This window comes from Prionailurus bengalensis, chromosome B1, assembly GCF_016509475.1.
Source record: "Prionailurus bengalensis isolate Pbe53 chromosome B1, Fcat_Pben_1.1_paternal_pri, whole genome shotgun sequence".
NCBI classification, from domain to species: domain Eukaryota; kingdom Metazoa; phylum Chordata; class Mammalia; order Carnivora; family Felidae; genus Prionailurus; species Prionailurus bengalensis.
The window spans coordinates 87,173,060-87,192,696 of NC_057344.1; the positions used below are offsets into that span (position 1 = coordinate 87,173,060).

Below are 19,637 nucleotides of genomic sequence, written 5' to 3' on the forward strand. Positions count from 1 at the left end.
GAAAATATATTTCAAATAAGATAACTATATTAAAAAAAACTCAGATATGCCATAATTTGGAAGGTATTTTTAAATTACTCTAATTTTGTGTTAATATTGACTTATAGTGTGTATCTGAATGTTTATTTCTTTGCCCCTTTAATCACTATCCACTTACTCTGACTATATTCAGTATTGTATATATAGTTGTTAAAAGGTGCTCACTTTTTTCCCAAAATGATTTAAAGTGGCTTAACAAAGGGCACATATGTGTATGTATTAGAGATAGTAAAATAGAAAAAGGAAGCCAAGAACAAGAAAAGTTGAGTTGGGAGTTAAAATTGTTGTCTATTATGTGCTACGCACTATTTCTGAGAGATATATATGCGATGCTGATTAAAATAGCTATGGCTCAGCTCTAATGGAGCTTTTATTCTAGTTTGTGTTGGTAAGGTGGATAGAAAGATTTGCAACAAGCATGTAAGAAAATACCTTCACCTTTTACTTCATTATAGGGAGGTGACAAAAAGATGACTTGGGACAGGATAAAATCCGGACAATTAAAAGACATTCTTTAGTATCCTTGATATGATTCATTTAAAATAGAATAAAGTGGGGGTGCCTGGGTGGCTCAGTCGGTTGAGCGTCCCACTTCGGCTCAGGTCATGATCTCGCAGTTTGTGGGTTCAAGCCCCACGTGGGCTCTGTGCTGACAGCTCAGAGCCTGGAGCCTGCTTTGGACTCTTTGTCTCCTTCTCTCTGTGCTCCTCCACTCACGCTGTCTCTCTCTCTCTCAAAAATAAGTAAGCACTAAAAAATTAAAAAATAAAATAGAATAAAGCTAATTTGTTTTGGTTCCCAAGTTAGCATATGTTAATTTGCATTATTTTGGGGATTATAAATTTGGCCAAAGAACAGAACCAAAAAATTTCTCTAATCCAGTAATTTATAATGGTCTATAGTTTTCTACTTAGCCATAATTAGCGATAATAAGAAAACGTAGAGGAACATTGTGGTAGAGGAACATTGTGGAAAGTTTAACATAGGGTTAAACTTTGTAAATAATGTAAGACAAGGGATGCCTGGGCGTCTCAGCCAGTTGAGTGTTGGACGCTGGCTCAGGTCATGATCTTGCGGTTCGTGGGTTTGAGTCCCTGCTTCAGGCTCTGTGCTGACAGCTCAGAGCCTGAAGTCTGCTTCAGATTCTGTGTCTCTCTCTCTCTCTGCCCCTCTCCTGCTCATGCTCTGTCTCTCTCTTTCTGTCTGAAAACTGAACATTAAAAAATAATTAAAAATGTAAGAAAAAAGTTAAATTCATGAATTGGGGATAAAACAAGCAAATAATATAGTGATTTCAGAATAAATATTAAACCTCAGAATCTTTTGGATTCTTATCTATACTTGAAGGCCAAAGTTTCAATGTTTTCATGAACAAACTGCCCGATTTGAGTAATGTTATATATAATCTTGCAGTGGATACCATTTAGATACATGAATTAAAAAATAGGTTTTCCTTATAAATCTCAATTCTCTGTTAACATATACCATTCTAAATCTAAATTTAATGATTATCTTAATTTTAGGTGATAATTAGTACGAAATAGAAAGTATATTCATTTTAAAAGGATTAGTGAATTGTTTCCTCTTTCTTTTTCGTTCTCTAATAGTGTGCTTAAATAAACTTCCAGGGCAAGCTCATGTTTTATTTCATAATCTGGATGAGTTGAGAATGTTCCAGGAACTCCGCCTTCATGAATTTTTACTTAATTTTTGGAAGTGGAGATGCTATTCTATTTAAATCCAAGCATTTAAATAGAATATTTAAGTTGAAGTTTTACATTACTATAACTTTCTGTAGTCCTCCTCATCATTATCAAGTGATCTTTATGAAGTCTTGCCATCATACTGGAGACTAATACCACTGTAATAATCATGTTAGCCCTGAAGTAGTTTCTGTTATTTTTTTTCCTTTTTTACAGATGAGTCTGAGACTTTAAGGAGTTAAATAACTTTAACATAGTAGGTCTGAGACTACTCTCCTTAGAAAGGTCTGTTTGCAAGGTTGGCTCATAGCTGACATCTGGGAACTTGACTCTCAGAGTGTTTCCAGTAACTGATAAGGATGATTCACTGTGCCTAGACTGTTTGTGCAAACAATATGGTTTATGTTGAACATCTGCTTTCCTCCTAGGGGTCTAGAATTTGAGTATACCTGAGGTAGAGGGTGCCCATGTGAGCAACCCTCAATAAAACTTTGGGTGCTGAGTCTCTGATGGGCTTCTCTGGACAGAAACATTGCATATGTATGTTGGTGTATTTAGTATATCCATGAATACAACTATATGCTGAGATCTGTGAGACTCCTGATATACCTCTGCAAGACTAAAAGAAATTCTGCTCTGCAGAATCTAAAGATTTGTGTTTTAACCTCTGGGGACGAAGTGTATTTACCTTTGCTTGGTGATTAGAGTCCTAGGTACAATGGAAGAGATGATATTTAGTTCTTCAAATAAAAATAAGCATGCATTTGTTCATACATCCATTCATTATGCATCCTATAGGCCCATATGTACCCATGTTCCAGGCCCTGAGGAGGGAGCTGTAAACCTTAGCATAATTAGGTAACCTTGTAAATAGTTTAGGCCTCAAAGTGAGAGTAGGTGTACTTTTCCCCTAGTTGCTTCTGCAGGGAGCTTATTGATTGATTTATAAATTTTTATTTTTAAATAATCTCTACACCCAGCATGGGGCTCAAATTTATAACCCTGAGATCAAGAGTCACATGCTCCACCTGCTGAGCCAGCCAGGTGCCCTTGCAGGGGCCTTTTTATTTAGCATTACGAAAATGTTTATACTTTGGTTCCAGGTTCTTTTACTTGAAATATGGGTAAACTTGAATCAGCATATAAGGCTTATATCTGAGAATCTTTGTTTGCTGATGATTCAGAATTCCAGGCCAACATTTCTTTCTAAAAACAAACTCAACCCTGAAGAGAACAAAGTAGAAAAATTTCTAATGCTGTCACTTTCTCCCTAAGGCCTATAGAATTTATATGAGAGGATTTATGAGTTAAAGAATTCATCTTCCTGCCCCCCCCGCCCCCGCTTTTTTGGAAAAGAGAAAAAAAATATACTTATGTAGACAAGATATGTGTAACATCCACTTAACGTGTTTTAAGCCTTTTAATTAGCCCATGTTATAAGCCAATTAAGAAAGTAGATAGAAAAATCTCCCAGGGAGGGGTGGGAAAGATGCTCTGTGATTCTTTCATAGTTTTTAGTAAAACAAAACCAAAAATACTTGTATAATCATAAGGCAGAAAAACTTAAGATTCTGGAGCCCTACTACTTAGGTTGATATTGTGACTCACTTACCTGTTGCTTGACCTTGGATAAGTTATTTGAATTTCCTCATGTCTCAAGTCTTCCCCAATATAAAATGGGACTGATAATACCTGTTTTGTAGGATTGTATCAATTAAATCAATTAATAATATAATGAATTTAAAATAATGCCTGGCATGACGTAAGTGCTGTATGAATGTTACCTGTAATTATCCCATTATTGTTTGGAAAATGAAGGAAAAAGTACCCTAAACTAAGCTAGTTGTTGACTTTCGTCCAGGATAAATTCACTTTAATGGATTCATATCCTATCAAATCAGAATATTAAAAAGATTCTTGTATAAGGCAGTTTTATTTCCTTTTTAAATCATGAAAGTGCAGAAGTTGGCTAAGGTTTTAGAATTATTTGCACTAAGTTAGGATCGCAGTTGCTAGGCTGGCAATTTGTCCCTCCTTAAAAAAGGAAAATTCCTTTTTTACTTTGTGGAATAGAACCTAACTAGATTTTAGGCTTTCTTTGCACAAAGCCCGGCGCGGGGCTCGAACTCACGAACCGTGAGATCATGACCTTAGCCGAAGTCGGAGGCTTAACTGACTGAGCCACCCAGGTGCCCCTGAAACAAGTCTTTTAAGACTTTTATGTATCTCTGTTTGATATACAAGGGGCTATTGTGACCAGACTTGAGACTTTTCAAACATCTGAGCAAAGTCAGGACATAAGCCATGACTTTGATTGTTACTTTTTCCCTAACTAAACCTCCTAGTACCTGTCCTTTTTTCTGGTTCTTACTTGATTTGGAAATTGGCTAAACACATTTATTCCCACAACTTACTATTTCTTACAAATAGTTCATGAAGTAAATCTGGGAATGAATAGTCATATAAATTTAAGGTTATTGATAAATAATCAGATCTTTGTTGCTTATCTTCAGCCTCAAGATAGGTTGGATTGTAAAATGTGCTTCCTTCGTATACTTATTCTGACCCTTATTATTGCTGCCCTAGAATTTGAGCATTATGCAAAATGGTAACAGAGATTAGGAGGATAATAATATTAAAGGGGTGTAGCTAGGCAGCAATATCATTTTTTTTTATCTCCAGTGGTGACTGTAGGCAGCTAAGTCAGGTTGATTTTGTCTTGTCTCTTTACTCATCAATTCTTTAAATAACTGTGAAGTTTGATTATTCAGAGTATGTTTATTTTTTTAATTAAGATATCTGTATTCAGAGTGTTTTTAGATGATACTTCTCTGTTAGATTTTAATCATCATAAAATAGGTTGAACAAGTTAACATTAATTAGGTTATATCCAGGAATCTGGCCATTGTAATTATTTTGTTGAAGAAACCAACAAAACATGCTTGTAAGAAAAACATCAAAATATCTTATATGGAATTTAGATGAAGTCACAGATTATCTAAATTCACTCCTTATCTATATATCATTCATATATATTTCACATGAGAATCTATAAGATTAAGAACATATATCTTAATTGGATAACAACGTCAGGGCCATGAGTAAATGAGGATGTTAAGATACTGTTATCCATGGTGTGGGACTCTTGAAATGCAAAACTGCTTTTATGGTTGGCAAGTTATTTCACTGGATTTTTCAATTAGCGTCTTCCGTGTGTTTTTTCTTCTGTAAAATGAGCGCTAAGATCTCTTCCAGATTAAAAGGGCTTTTCTGCAATCTTTTATCCTATAAATTTCTAACATCCAATTTTAAATATCTGGATCAATCACCTTGCCCTAAAGTAGGTCCCATGACATGAACTGTTGCTGCCAAAATTATTTCTGGTTCTGACTTATGGGCCCGAATATTTCTAAACTGTATACTCCTTAGACTTAGTTCCCTCAAAATGATCGCATTCCCATTTTCACAAGGGAATATTTTTAAAAGATTCATTAGTTTATTTTTTATCCCTTTATTTTTAAGAGTTTGTTTGTTTTTAAGTAATCTCTATACACAACATGGTGCTCAAACTCACAACCCCAAGGCCAAGAGTTGCATGCTCTTCCAACTGAGCCACGCAGGTGCCCCTACTTTTTATCCCTTTAAAATGTTGTACTAAAAAAAAAAAAATGCTGTACTATTTTTTTGTTTGTTTGTTTTGCTTTTTAAAGTTAATTTCTTAATTTTAAGAGAGAGAGCAAGCCAAGGAGGGGCAGAGAGAGAGGGTAAGAGAGAATTGCAAGCAGGTTCCCCACTTTCAGAGCAGAGCCTGACACGGGGTTCAGACTCAGGAACTGTGAGATTATAACCTGAGCCAAAACCAAGAGTTGGATACTCAACTGACTGAGCCACCCAGGCGCCCCCTAATTTTTGTTTTAACAAATTATAAAAATGAACATCCCCGTTTTGCATGAGGAACAATTAGGTTTTAGGAATTATCATCTATTCTGCTACTGCTTTATTCTTACGTGAAGCTTTAGCAATGTGATTCAGTTCTGACAGATTCTGCAAAGACATAATAATAAATTGACATTCAATGTTCATAGTGTGCCAGACACTACATGTAAAGAATGAAAATATGGGCACCTGGGTTGCTCAGTGGGTTAAGCCTCTGACTCTTGATTTCAGCTCAGGTCATGATCTCAGGGTTTGTGAGTTTGAGCCCTGCACTGTGCTTGGGATTCTCTCTCTTCTCTCTCTCTGCCCCTCTTCCTGCTCACATGTATGCGCATGCACACTCTCTCTCCTTCTCTCTCAAAGTAAATAAATAAACATTAAAAAAAGAAGCAATTAGATCAGAAGCAATTAACATAGCCTGTTAAAATGAAAAAAAGAGAATTTGCCAGAGGATTAGTAAATATTTTTTCAAATTGCATGACATATTTAAAGGGAACCAGTTGAGTTTTTCACACTTTGGATGGGAAACTAATAAAATTAATATGGTTTTAAACCCCCTTCCTTGGACCCCAGTTATATAAAATCATATGAATCATAGTCCTTGATCCACGACATACTTAAATAATTAGCCCAAGCATGACTTTTTGTTTATGAAACACACAAGAATCCATAATTCAACATGAAAACTGGAACCTTAACAAGAATTCACATCACATTTACTCATGTGTATATTAATGTAGATTGTATAAAAATCTTTAATAGAATTTTTAAAGTTTATTTATTTTGAGAGACAATGAGAGTGAGAGTGTGAGTGGGGGAGGAGTAGAGAGAGAGGGAAAGAGAGAATCCCAACCAGGATCCATGCTGTCAGCCCAGAGCTTGACAGGGGCTTGATCTCCTGAACCATGAGATCATGACCTGAGCCAAAATCGAGTGGGACGCTCAACCAACTGAGCCACCCAGGCGCCCCTAAAGGCCATCTTTATATCTGTTTTTGTAAATTGTATATTTATGTGTTTTCTTTATTTTTTGTTTGTTTTTTTGGTCCTTTATTCCTCTATTTTAAGCATTCTTTGTATATTAGTTATACTAGCCTGTTGTAATATAATATCCTATTTCTAATATTATAGTTGGAGTGTTCCTTATTTTTGTACTTTATATGAAGTCATACACTTAAACAATTTTTTGATGAGAGTGTGATTTGTACTCTAAGGAACTAAATTATAGTCTGAGCAGAGTTTTCCTGAGTGATACTTAAGTTTTTATCATTTTTCACAGTTTCTTTTCAATCCTGAGACTAGCATTTATTATTCAAAGTTCTTTCTCTTCTTATTGCTGTGCCAATATCTATCTGGCTTAAAGTATCAGAGCAAATGGTGGTTCCTTTCTGAAGTCTCTCCAGAACTCTCCAAGGTCGACTTGGATTTTTTTTTTTTTTTTTATGTTTCCACTATACTTTGTAGTTTCTTTAATGGCATTTACGTGATTGTAATTGTTTCTGTATTATTGAAAGAACTGGTGTAGTAAGAGATAAGAAAGAGGTTACTCAGTTGTAGGGAAAAAGTTGTCCTTGAGGAATAGGTGGAATTTGAATAACCAAAGAAGAGGACCTTCTTGGTAAGAGAAGAGCACTAGCAGAGGGATAGGGATGGGGATGAGCATGGTATGTGAACAGTGAAGATACTTGTTTCATTGGAACGTGTTTGTTTATTCTTGTACTCATCACATCTTTACTGTGTATCTGCTGTATGAAAGGCCCTGGTTAGGTGATATAAACCACAGATTTTTAAAACTTGTTACTTTGGGGGAAAGTAGTTCGAAGTAAGACTAGGAAGGTAAAGAGGAGCAGGGTTTTAGAGGGCACTGAGACAAAGGCATAGGTGTTGGGCTTGATACAGTTGATAGGAGGTGGCAAGTGAAGGATCTACTGGAAGCTGTTATTTCCCTGATGTTTTTGTGAAGGAGGCGCATGGTGTGGATGGGGAAGGAGAGTCCTAGAAAATGATATTGAGCCTATCATGATTTCATGTGTATGTGGAATTTAAGAAACAAAACAGATAAACATAGGGGAAGAGAAGGAAACATAAGGTAAAAAGAGAGAGGGAGGTAGACCGTAAGAGAGTCTTAAATACAGAGAACAAACTGGGGGTTGCTGGAGGGGTGTTGGGTGGGGGGATGGGCTAAATGGGTGATGGGCATTAAGGTGGGCACTTGTTGGGATGAGCACTGGGTGTTATATGTAAGTGATGAATCACTAAATTTACTCCTGGAACCATTATTACATTATATGTTAACTAACTTGGATTTAAATAATATTTAAAAATTAAAAAAAAATGATATTGAGCCTGAGGGGATGAGGGTACTTACAACTTGAGACCTGTAAGACAACTAGGAATTGGCCAGATGGGCAAGCAAAAGGAAGGATGTTCACAGAAAGAGAGAGAAGAATATAGAGAACTATAAACAATTGTGGTTTAAGGTTAGATAAAGGGAGAAATGGAAGATGAGACTGGACAAGTGAGTGTGGATTAGATTTGTGATTTTCATACCTGAGCATATCAGAATGAACATTTCATAACTTCCGAGAAATAGACCTATACCCCTTGCTTGTTCCTATTAAATTAGGATGTTTACAAAGAGGCTGAGAGTTTCTCCCGTGATGAGAAACTATTGAAGAATTTTGAGAGGGGCTTAACATTATTCCATCTTGGATCATCCTGATATTGCAGTAGATGGAGTTGAAGGGTGGGAAAATTAGAGATGAGGAGGCAAATTCTGAGGCCATTAAAACAATACAGAGAAATGATAATAAGACCTCAGCTATGGCAGAGGATATGAGATTATAGAAATGGGGTGAAGAGTTAGAAACTATGATAGTGTTGATGGAACTCTGTTTTTCAGGAACTCTGAACTTCAGGCACTCTTCATGTTAGATTGTTTGTGTGGGCATTAGGGTAGCTTACTTAGCTAAGCACAGTTTCCTCTGTCAGGAAAACGTGTTTAGTTTGGGACATATACTTCTCCTGCTGCACTTTTCCCTATCCCATTTAATGGCTATTCCTGTGTACTCTGACTGCTATCTTTGGATTCATTCTTGATTCTTTATCTCACATCCACATCCAAATTGCTATTAAATCTTGTCCATTTACCTTCAGAATATATCCAACAGTTGGCCACTTTTCACTCTCTCCAGAACCTACCACTTTGGTCCTAACCACTATCATTTCTCACCTAAGTATTATAGTAGCTTCCTAACTGATCTCCCTGTTTCTGCCCTTGTCCCCTTGTCTGTTCTCAACCCAGCTTCTTTTTTTTTTTTTTTTAAATTTTCTTTTTTCTTTTTTTAAATTTACATCCAAATTAGTTAGCATATCTTCAGGAGTAGATTCCTTAGTGCCCCTTACCCATTTATCCCATCCCTCCTCCCACAACCCCTCCCGTAACCCTCAGTTTGTTCTCCATATTTATAAGTCTCTTCTGTTTTGTCCCTCTCCCTGTTTTTATATTATTTTTGTTTCCCTTCCCTTATGTTCATCTGTTTTGCCTCTTAAAGTCCTAATATGAGCGAAGTCATATGATTTTTGTCTTTCTCTAATTTCACTTAGCATAATACCCTCCAGTTCCATCCATGTAGTTGCAAATGGCAGTCAACCCAGCTTCTTAATGATTCTTGTAATAAGTCATCTCTCTGTATAAAACTCTCCTTCTCCCTGGAGTAAAAGTCACAGTCCTCAAAGAGGGCCTACATGGCCCCCTCCCCTTAACTCTCTATTATCTTCTGTTCTTTCTTCCTCTTGCTCATTTCACTCCAGCCATATTGGCCTCCTTGAACTAGTGAGGCATACTCCCCCCTGAAGATACTGCATTTCCCTTTCCTTCAACTACAGGACTCTTCCCCCAGTCATTGTCACAGCTTACTCCCTACTTTCAGGTCTTTATTCATGTCAGTTTTCTAGTGAATTCTTTTTTGACCACCTAACTTGGAATTATAGTTCTCTTCCCTGCTGAATATTCTTTCTCTTTGGTTCATTTGTCTCCTTAGCCTTTATCACTATCTATGTGTATGCTAAACATATTTTGTTTATTTTCATCTCTTCATGCTGGAATTTAAGACCCATAAGAATGAGGACTTTGCCTTTATTCACCGCTACACCTCTAGCCCTGAAAACTGATAATATAACAGGTGCTCAGTATTTACTGAATGACTGAATCAATTAATGGAGTGCCTGGGATATCCTGGAACAGATGCTTACTGTTTATTTATACGCTACTTAATTTCACAAAGAAGTAGAGGCAAGGAAGTGTCTAGTAGACAAACTGGAGCCCATAAAATAGTTTAGATTGGAAGAGAGATTTTCGTGAAGCCATAGCAGTATATGAGGTAGTAAGAAAGAGTATAAAGAATCAGAAGAAAATTAGGGATGAGATCCTGAAAACACCTCCACGTAAGGGCTGACCAGAGAGTAACACTGTTGTTTGACTTCACTAAGCAGGAACCCTGCTCCAGGCCCTGTGCTTTAGAGATCCAAATCTAGCCTTTGTCCAGCTATAACCCTTCTGGTAGAATGAGGATTTGGTGGGCAAGGGTGGGGGAGGGGGAATGCGCAAGGGAACTAGTCCATCTGGTACCCATTTCTAGATTAAGCTCTGAGTATTTGAACCCCAGAATTCCCTGCCCATGTGGCCCTTCAAAAGCTTCTTTCCTGATTCTCTCCTCTCTTGACTGAACACATGTATGGGCTTCTTTAGGCCCAAGGGATGACCAAGCTGCAGCTGTTTGCAGGCATGTGGCCAGAATTTGGACGTGTGGGATGGGATGTCTACATGTGTGTGTATGTATATATGTGTGTGTGTGTGTGTGTGTGTGTGTGTGTGTGTGTGTGTGTATATATATATATGAATGAGTGATTCCCATGCTCCTGTAGAACTTCAGGGAGAATTCCAAATCAGAATTCCAAATCAACCTTTTAGGTTGTTATAGAAGTATTTATGTGAATATAGGAGGATAGAATAATAATTTACCAGCTTGTTAGCTTGATTTATAACTTTAAAATATTTAGGCATGTGGACTGTAGGCTTCCATTTGTACTCTTGCTCTGAGCATGTGGACTGTAGGCTTCCATTTGTACTCTTGCTCTGAGCCCCTTGAAAATTAGGGGTGGGCCTGCAGAAGGAAATTGAAAAAGAGTATCTAGAGAGGGAGAAGATAAATTCCAGATGGAGTTTCAAGGATGGAATGATCAATAGTATCAAATACTTCAGAGACATTAAGTCCTATGAAAACAGAAATGTATCCATTGGATTTGAATGACAATTAGAATTTAGAGTAAAACTTTCAGTTGGTGGTGATGGATGCCAAACCTCCATAAAAGGAGGAATACCTGAGGAATTAGGAAGTAGAGACAGAAGATAGATGTTTTTTTCTAGAACCGTCTCTGAGAAAAGAAGGAACTAGAATAGTAGGTGGAGGGGTATGCAGAGTCATGGAGGAGGACTTTTCTATGTTTAAGATGAAAGAGTCTTACAGATGTTTAGATATTGAGGGAAAGGACCCAAAGTTAAGTAAGAGAAGGTTAAGGAAAAGGAGGGAATAATCGATGGAGCAAGGCCTAACATCTAGTGCATAGGTCCGGAGATTAGCCTTTGAAGGGAAGAGGGCTATTTGAGAAGGCTTGGGATGTTTGGAAGTGTATGCAAGCTAAATATGGAGGGTGAGAGAACAGGAAAGTGACTTATTAGGCAATATGATATATCATTAGTGTTGTTTTATAGTAGTTTTCTGGGTTAGTCTTTTTAAACTTGATTTTAAACTCCTGGGCATCAAGGGTTATACCTGCAGCCATGTGTTAAAATCCTATTGGTTTACTGAAATATAGCCCATAATATGAGGCATAGGCCATGCATGTTGGATCTGTCATTATTCAGTAATTTGACACTTTAGTGGTGACTTAAAATTTTAAGTTTGATAAGCACTTTTGATTCTCAATAGCCTAGAAATAACTTCTTTTTTATGTCCATTATATAATGTGTGTTATCAGGATTTGCAGATGGTTTGTTGTAATAAGTACATATTGTCTGAATCATACCTGTTTTGAGCAAAATATTTTTAAATAGAATTGTATTAATACTGTCTTTTTTCCCCCAAATAGTAGTTCCAAAGAACTGCTGGTTTGTATTTTAGCTCTTGCCAAGTTGTGAAAATAGTGAAGGATGCTTAGACTACTTAACATTCAAATTGTAAGTAAACTTTATTTCTGCCAATATTACCTATATGTTAAGAAAAAAGAAATTGAAAATAGTTGTTACCTTATATGATAATAATGAGCTTTAGTATGATGTATACTGTAGATTTTTACTAATTTTTGTTAGGATACATATATGTCCTATCCCATTTTCTGTTGATAAGATCAAAAAGAATACTCATAGTCCTGAATGAATCTTAGGAGGTAGGGTGAAATTTTTTTCCAGGTATTTCTTTTATTGTATAAATTTATAGAAATTCTGTATTATTTTATTTCCATATCTGTATGGTAGCAGTAGTCAAAATTAATGTAGGACATAATATTAATGGAATGATTTATTAGAAATATATGTTCATTTCTCTTTAAATATGCTTAATTTCTCTGAATTATTTAATTGTTATGTGAAAAAATTCTTTAAGAAGTAAATCTTACAAGGTGCCTGGGTGGTTCAGTTGGTTAAGCGTCAGACTCTTGATCTCAGCTCAGGTCTTTCTTGATTTTAGGGTCTTGAGTTTGAGCCCTGCGTTGGGCTTCACCTGGGCATGGAGTCTACTTAAAAAAAAAAAAAAAAAAAAAAAAGCTTTAATTTAACATACATAAAATCAAGTAAAATATAAGCTTTTAGAAATAGTCTAAAGCATAAATCTGGATGATGTATATATTGACAGTCATCTTTACTAGGGGAAAAAAAGCTTGGATTATGTTTCCTTGAAACCATTTGCTATATTGAATATTTAACCAGTAGCAAAAAAAATATTGGTGAAAGAATGATAGAATGATAAAGTAATACTAAAGGCATTATAAGTGATTTACTACTTTATTTTTAAACTATTTGAAAGTATAAAGAACTCACATTAATCTGTTTTTAGTCCTAGTAGAATATTCAAAATGTGAACACAGAATAAGATTGCTACCATAAGCAAAAGACAAGTCTAATTATATTATTTAGGTAAATAAACCAAATGAGCCAAAGAAGAAGAATGAAATATTTGCAAACCAGTAAATCTTTTAATTTGTTAAACAGGAAAATAATTTTACTTTATTTTGTATATTTTGTTACCAACGCATAAAAGGTTTTAAAAATGTCTACTAAAATATTTCAGGAATAAAAGTACATCTTCATAAAAGGAGAAAGTTATAACATTTTCTCTCTTAAAATAAGAAACAAATATCATAAGGTCATCTATGTGCAATAGCTTCGTTGTAATAGATTGCTTATGAGCTTGACATTTCTGAGAAGTAGAATGCTCATTACTGCCCTCTTTCGACACAGGGCTGTATAAGCCAAGTTCCCTTTTCTTAGTTTACAAAAATGTCAAAGATTAGATTGTAAAATAGGTTGTGCTTTATATACTTCCTGTATATTTTTAATAATTTTTCAAATTCTTCCTCTTTTTAGGCTCTCTGGTTAATCATCTTTAGAAGACTGGATTTCTGGATATCTACTTCACTCCATGTTTATTGACTTTTAAAACATGATAATGCAAATCTATAACATTGGCAATCATCCATGAACCTTTACATTATATTGGTTAATAGCGTTTGAAGCTTCCTCAGGGAGTAAACAATGACATCAGCAGTGGTTGACAGTGGAGGTTCTGTTTTGGAGCTTTCCAGCAATGGAGTAGAAAATCAAGAGGTTAGGCATCCAATGTATATTACATTTCTGTTTTGTTCATAGAAATCAATATGTGAAATAATTTTGAAATTAATGGGAAACAGGTATTTGAGGGTAGAAATGTACAGTGCATGAAACTGTACATGTATGTGTCATGTGCCCTTATATAATTTAGGTAATAGAAGGTTAAGATAACTACTGCCAGGCTCACCTGAATTGTTGGAACATGCATATATTGGAATGAACTGTGAGGAAGAAATTGAAAGAAAGAACACAAAGTATTAGAGATATCTTTTAATTTCTGATAAAATCCATTGTTTCGGATTACAGAATTTATAGATATATAATGTACCTAAATACATACATTAAATTCATCTTAAATTAGAATTTTGTATTTCCTTTAGTTGTCATCTTTGCTTCCTTTGTTATTCTATCATTTCTAATTCAGCAGGGGGATCTATTATATTTTAATCCTATATGTATACTTAAGAATTTGGATGATTTGTAAATCAGAAAAGAAAGGTTTTGAAATTTTATACATATAGAACTCTGTATCATTAGCATATTTGGTCATTTTCTTGTTGTGATAACATTAAAGAATAGGAGATAGGAGTAGAAAAATAACAGTACCAGAAACATATGGACTTCCATGGCCTGGCTTCTGGTCCCACCATTCAGTAAAGACTGAATACTGAAAAGGATCTAAATTATAATTTGTCACAATATTTGGTCAGAGATGAGACGGACAAATGGAGAGTTGACTGTCTTTAAAAAATCTGTTTTCTCTGTATTCTATGAAAGATATTGCTGTTACTGGTCCTTAGTAGCAGCATAGTGGTGTAGTGATGGGACCAAGAAACAAGTTAGGATTTCAGGCTGTGTTCTGCTTCTTTTTCTTGCTTGTTTGTGTCTGTTTAGTCTTCCAAGGTAGCTATATGGTTAAATTCAGTGGGAAGGGGATAAAATGAAGGTACTGCTTTTCCTTTGTTCTCAGTGGACTTGGTAACCAGAATGTTCCTGTTATATTTGAATCTAAAACGGGTTCAAAGCCCATTAAGAGAAGCCCCAGCTACAGAACAATCAATGTCTACTTCTTCCTTGAAGATTCACTTTCTGTATGATCACTTCTAGGTGTGATTCACCAAAGAGTTCAGGGACTCGGGGGACTTCCATCCCCTTCACATCACCCAGGCCAACTATTGCTTCTTTTTGCAATGCTTTCCCTTTATTGCATAGTCTTCCTTTGTTGTATTTAACCCTAAGAAGGGAGCCACCAAGAACAATAGGCAAAATATATTTACCTTGTGCTGGTTTGGTATCATTATTATTTGGGAAAAAGAGTACAACAGTTTGTTTCTGGAAGACTCTTTTTATTTTTCTTCTTTTACATGGAACCCAGGCGTTCATGGCCTGGAGAACTGATTATTATGGAAGAAAGAATCTGATAAGTGAAATCATTTTGCCAAGGGATTACTAATGATTTATGTGGTAGCGTTATGGGTAGTCACAGGCATTTTAGGTAATACGGCACCAGAAAGGGGGAAATGATTCTTGGGGAACTTTTTCTTCAAATTATGCTATGTAGAAACCCACTTATTTTCATTCATTTGTTCCTTCAGCAAATATTAATTGACCACTTACTGCCAATTGTCAAGTACGTTTCTAGGCACTGGAAATAAAATATGTCAGAATGGCTATAAAGAATAAGTCAGGGCTAGATTTTAGTAAACAAAGAGATGTGCTTTGTACTTGGATAGGAGAATGGAGAGTCAATATTATGGAGGATGTCAGTTTCTTCCAGTTAATCTATATATTCCACCTCTATAAAATGTTAGGGCAAGTTTGGGGGGAAATTGGTTATATGACCTAAAGATTGTATGGAAGAGTATACATTGAGGAATAGCCAGAGCAGTTTTCTGAAACAGAAATGTAGAACAGGTAAGTCTCATAGAAATGAGAATTAATGCAGGAAAAAATTAAAAGAGGATTTAAATAGAGTTTAAAAAAATTGTTTTTTGATGTTTATTTATTTTTGAAGAAGAGAGAGAGCGTGAGCATGGGAGGGGAGCAGAGAGGGAGACACAGAATCCGAAGCAGGCTCCAGGCTCTGAGCTGTCAGCACAGAGCCCGACGCGGGGCTCAAGCCCGTAAACCACGGGATCATGACCTGAGCCTAAGTTGGAGGCTTAACCGACTGAGCCACCCAGGAGCCCCTAAATAGAGTTTTTAAAACACAGCAAATACAGTTTTAGAGAGCATCTTCTTTCAGACAAACAAAGTTAGGAGTTCTTCTACTTCAGATTGTGATGGGATAACTGAGACCAGATTTAAAAAAAAATTTTTTTAAGCTTATTTATTTTTGAGAGAGAGAGAGAGAGAGACAGAGCATGAGAAGGGGAGAGACACAGAGAGAGAGAGAGAGAGAGAGAGAGAGAGAGAGAGAGAGGGAGACACAGAATCTGAAGCAGGTTCCAGGCTGAGCTGTCATCACAGACCCCGACATGGGGCTTGCACCCATGAAGCATAAGATCATGACCTGAGCTGAAGTCGGACGCTCAATAGTCTGAGCTAGCCAGGTGTGCCTATACATCTCAATACTTTTTAAAGGATTGAAATCATACAGAGAAAGCTGTGTGACAAAAGCAGAACTGTTAGAAATTAACAACAAAAACACTTTCAGAATCCTCAAACATTTGGATATTAAACAGCTCACTTTTATATAACTCATGGATTAAAAAGAAATCACAAGAGAAATTAGAGAATATCCTAACTGAATGAAAATGAAAATACAATATATCAAAATTTGAAGGATGCAGCTAAAACAGTGCTTAAAGGTAAATTTATAGTTTCAAATACTTATGTTAGAAAAGTCTAAAATCATTTGAGCTTTCAATAAACTAGAATATGAAGATCAAATTAAATCCAAAGTAGAAGGAAGGAAGTAAAAAAAATAAGTCAGTGAAGTAAAAAGTAGACAAATAGAAATTATCTGCTAGCTGGTCCTTTGAAAAGATTAAGAAAATTGATAAATCTCTCAGTAGACTGCACACACACACAAAAAAAACTCAGAAGGCAAAAATTACTAATATAAGGAATGAAAGGGTTGAACAACTTTATGCCAAAAAGTTGGCAACTCAGATGAAGTGGACAAAATCCTTGAAAGTCATTCTAAGAGGAATAGAAAATCTGAGTAGCACTGTATCTTAAAATAAATTGAATTCCTAATCAAAATCTTTTCCACAAAGAAACCTCCAGGGGTAAGTGGCATTATTGATGATCTAACAAACATTGAGGAAAGAAATACTACTAATTTTACATAACTCTTTCAGAAAATAGACAAGGTAGCATGTCCTAACTCATTTTGAGGCCAGCATTATCTTGATACCAAGACCAGACAGAGATATGTAGGAAAAGAAATCCTCAAACAATATCCTTCACGGGCATAGATAAAAACATTCTTGATTAAATACTAGCGATTAAATCCTAGCGATTAAATCCAGTAATGTATAAAAGGGATCATATGACCCAAATAAGGTTTATCCCAGGAAGGTAGGTTTAATCAATCAATGTAATTCATCACAGTAACAAAATAAAAAGAAAAAAATCATTTGATCCTATCAGTGACCACAGAAAACCCATTTGCCAAAATTCAACACCTATTTATTATACAAGTTCCCTAAATTAGGAATAAGGGCATCTTCTTCAACCTAATAAGTACATCTGTGAAAAACTCACAGACAACATCATGTTTAAAGGTGACAAAGGGAATGTTTTCCTTTTAAAGTTGGTAGTAAAGCAAAGATGTCTGCTCTAACCACTTCTGTTCAACATTGCACTGGAAACATTGCTACAGGGTAAGAAAAATAAAAAGACGTGTGGATTGGAAAAGAGGTCGTAAAACTATTTCTAAATGATACAATCATGTTTATAGAAATTCCCAAGAAATCTACACAACTGTTAGAACTAAAAAATTTAGAACAAGTGACTATGTAAAAATTAATTGTATTTATATATCTTAGCAAAATAGGAAATTTAGCAAAATAGGAAATTTAAAAAGCAGTACTGTTGAGCAGCATCAAAATGACACAGGGGTATGTTTAATGAAGTAAATAAAAGATGTATATGCAAACACAGCATCTTATGAGAGAAATTAAAGACCTGAATAAATGAAGAGTTATACCATGTTTATGGATTAGAGAATTTATGTTAAAACAGAGTTGGAGGGTCTATGCACCTTACCATGAAGTTCCAGTAATTAAGTTCCAGTAATTAAGACAGTGTGGAATTGATATGCCAACAGACATGTACATCAGTGGAACATAATATAGATCCATCTGAGGCTAATTTTCTTTTTTAAAGTTTATTTTGAGAGAGAAAGCACTCGTGCATGCACACAAGTGGGGGGCAGGGGGGAGAAGAGAGAATCCCAAGCAGGCTCCATGCTGTCAGCACAGAGCCCGACGCAGAGCTCAATCTCACGACTGTGAGATCATGACCTGAGCCGAAATCAAGAGTTGGACACTTAACCAATTGAGCCACCCAGGCACCCCAAGGCTGATTAATTTTCAGTAATGGTGGTAATGTAATTCGGTGGAGAAAGGATAGTCTTTTAAACAAATAATGGTGGAATAACTGGATACCATATGCAAATGAACTCAATCCTTTCTCACATCATACACAATGAATAACTCAAAATTGAGCATAGAAAATTTTTCAATCTTAAAATAGGCCATGGTTTCTTAGATTGAACACAAAAGCATGACAACACTTTAGAAGAAAAAAAATGATGAATTGAAGTTCATTTAAATTAAAAACTTCTGTTCTTGAAAAAAAATTCCATTAAGAAAATGAAAAGATGAAGCAAAGATTGGAAAAAAACCTTTACAATACATATACTGACAAAGAATTTATATTCAGAATATATAAAATAATAAATTGGAGATAATCCATTAAAACAGGAAAAAGATTTGAACAGATAATAAAATGAATGGCCAATAAGTGCATATAAAAATGCCCAACGGGGCACCTGGGTGGCTCAGTCGGTTAGCATCTGACTCTTGGTTTTGGCTCAGGTCACGATCTCCTGGTTTGTGAGTTTGAGCCCTGCATGGGGTTCTGTGCTGATGATGTGAAGCCTGCTTGGGATTTTCTCTCTCTCTTTCTCTCTGCCCACCAAATAAGTCAGTGAACTTTAAAAAATGCCCACTATTACTCACCATCAGGGAAACACAAAACCACAGAGAGATACTACTACATACTTACACAGAATGGCAAAAATTCGAGGGATACCATGTGTTGGAAAGGATGCAGAGCAGTGGAATTCTCATACATTTATAGTGGGAATGTAAAATAATATAATTTGATAGTCCTTTTAAGATGAAGTGCAGTTACTGGGTGATCTGGTAAATTGACTCCTAGGCAAACATGGAATAGAATACAACAGAAGGGGGAGGAAGACCAGGGACAGTAACAGGAATATTATAGCCTTGTTTATGAGTTTATGATAATTTGTTACAGCAGCTCCAAGAAATTAATATACCACCTTTGCAGCCTTATTTCCTACATTACCTCACATAGCTCCTAATTGCTTTGCCCCTAATTCCCAAATGTGAGAGTTTCCATGAGTTTTGTTCATGTTCATTTTGTACCTGAAATTGCCTTCTACATCTGTCCAAATCCTTTTCATCCATTCAGGGCCCAGTTCTAGGAAGTCTTCTGTAGTTCCTCAGTCTGAATCAATTCAATACCTAACAGGGTTGAGGGTTATATTTCAAAGAGTCTTAAAAATCATTGTTTAGTATGTTCAGTTTTCCTTTTAGACAAATGGGGAGTCATGAAAGCTTTTTGTACAAAGAAGTAATACAGATAATTTTGATTGTAGTGTGAAGACATGCCCTCCTCACTCACTGAGTATTTACTCCATTCTAAACACTGTACTAAGTAACTCCATTACTCACTGAGTATTTACTCCATTCTAAACACTGTACTAAGTACTTTGTGGATATTTAATTTTCAAGGGAATTTGAGAGATATAAACATTTATAATCTCTCTTTTTTTGTTAAATATGAAGACACACATGTAGAGAAGAACACAGGGTG

The 19,637-nt window shown here is 35.7% G+C and overlaps 1 protein-coding gene across 8 annotated transcripts in view; it reads left to right on the forward strand.

Moving 5' to 3' along the window:
* Nucleotides 1–19,637, forward strand: part of ELF2 (E74 like ETS transcription factor 2) — a 94,045-nt gene that overhangs the window by 16,870 nt on the left and 57,538 nt on the right. For 6 of the 8 annotated variants that reach the window (XM_043604032.1, XM_043604049.1, XM_043604064.1 and 3 more), the window contains exons 2-3: nt 11,828–11,915; nt 13,320–13,559. The exons of the other annotated variants lie outside the window; for them this stretch is intronic. In XM_043604032.1, coding sequence (XP_043459967.1) covers nt 13,488–13,559 — 72 coding nt within the window. In that variant the 5' untranslated portion in view covers nt 11,828–11,915; nt 13,320–13,487. The remainder of the gene's footprint in view (nt 1–11,827; nt 11,916–13,319; nt 13,560–19,637) is intronic. 8 annotated transcript variants of the gene reach the window in all.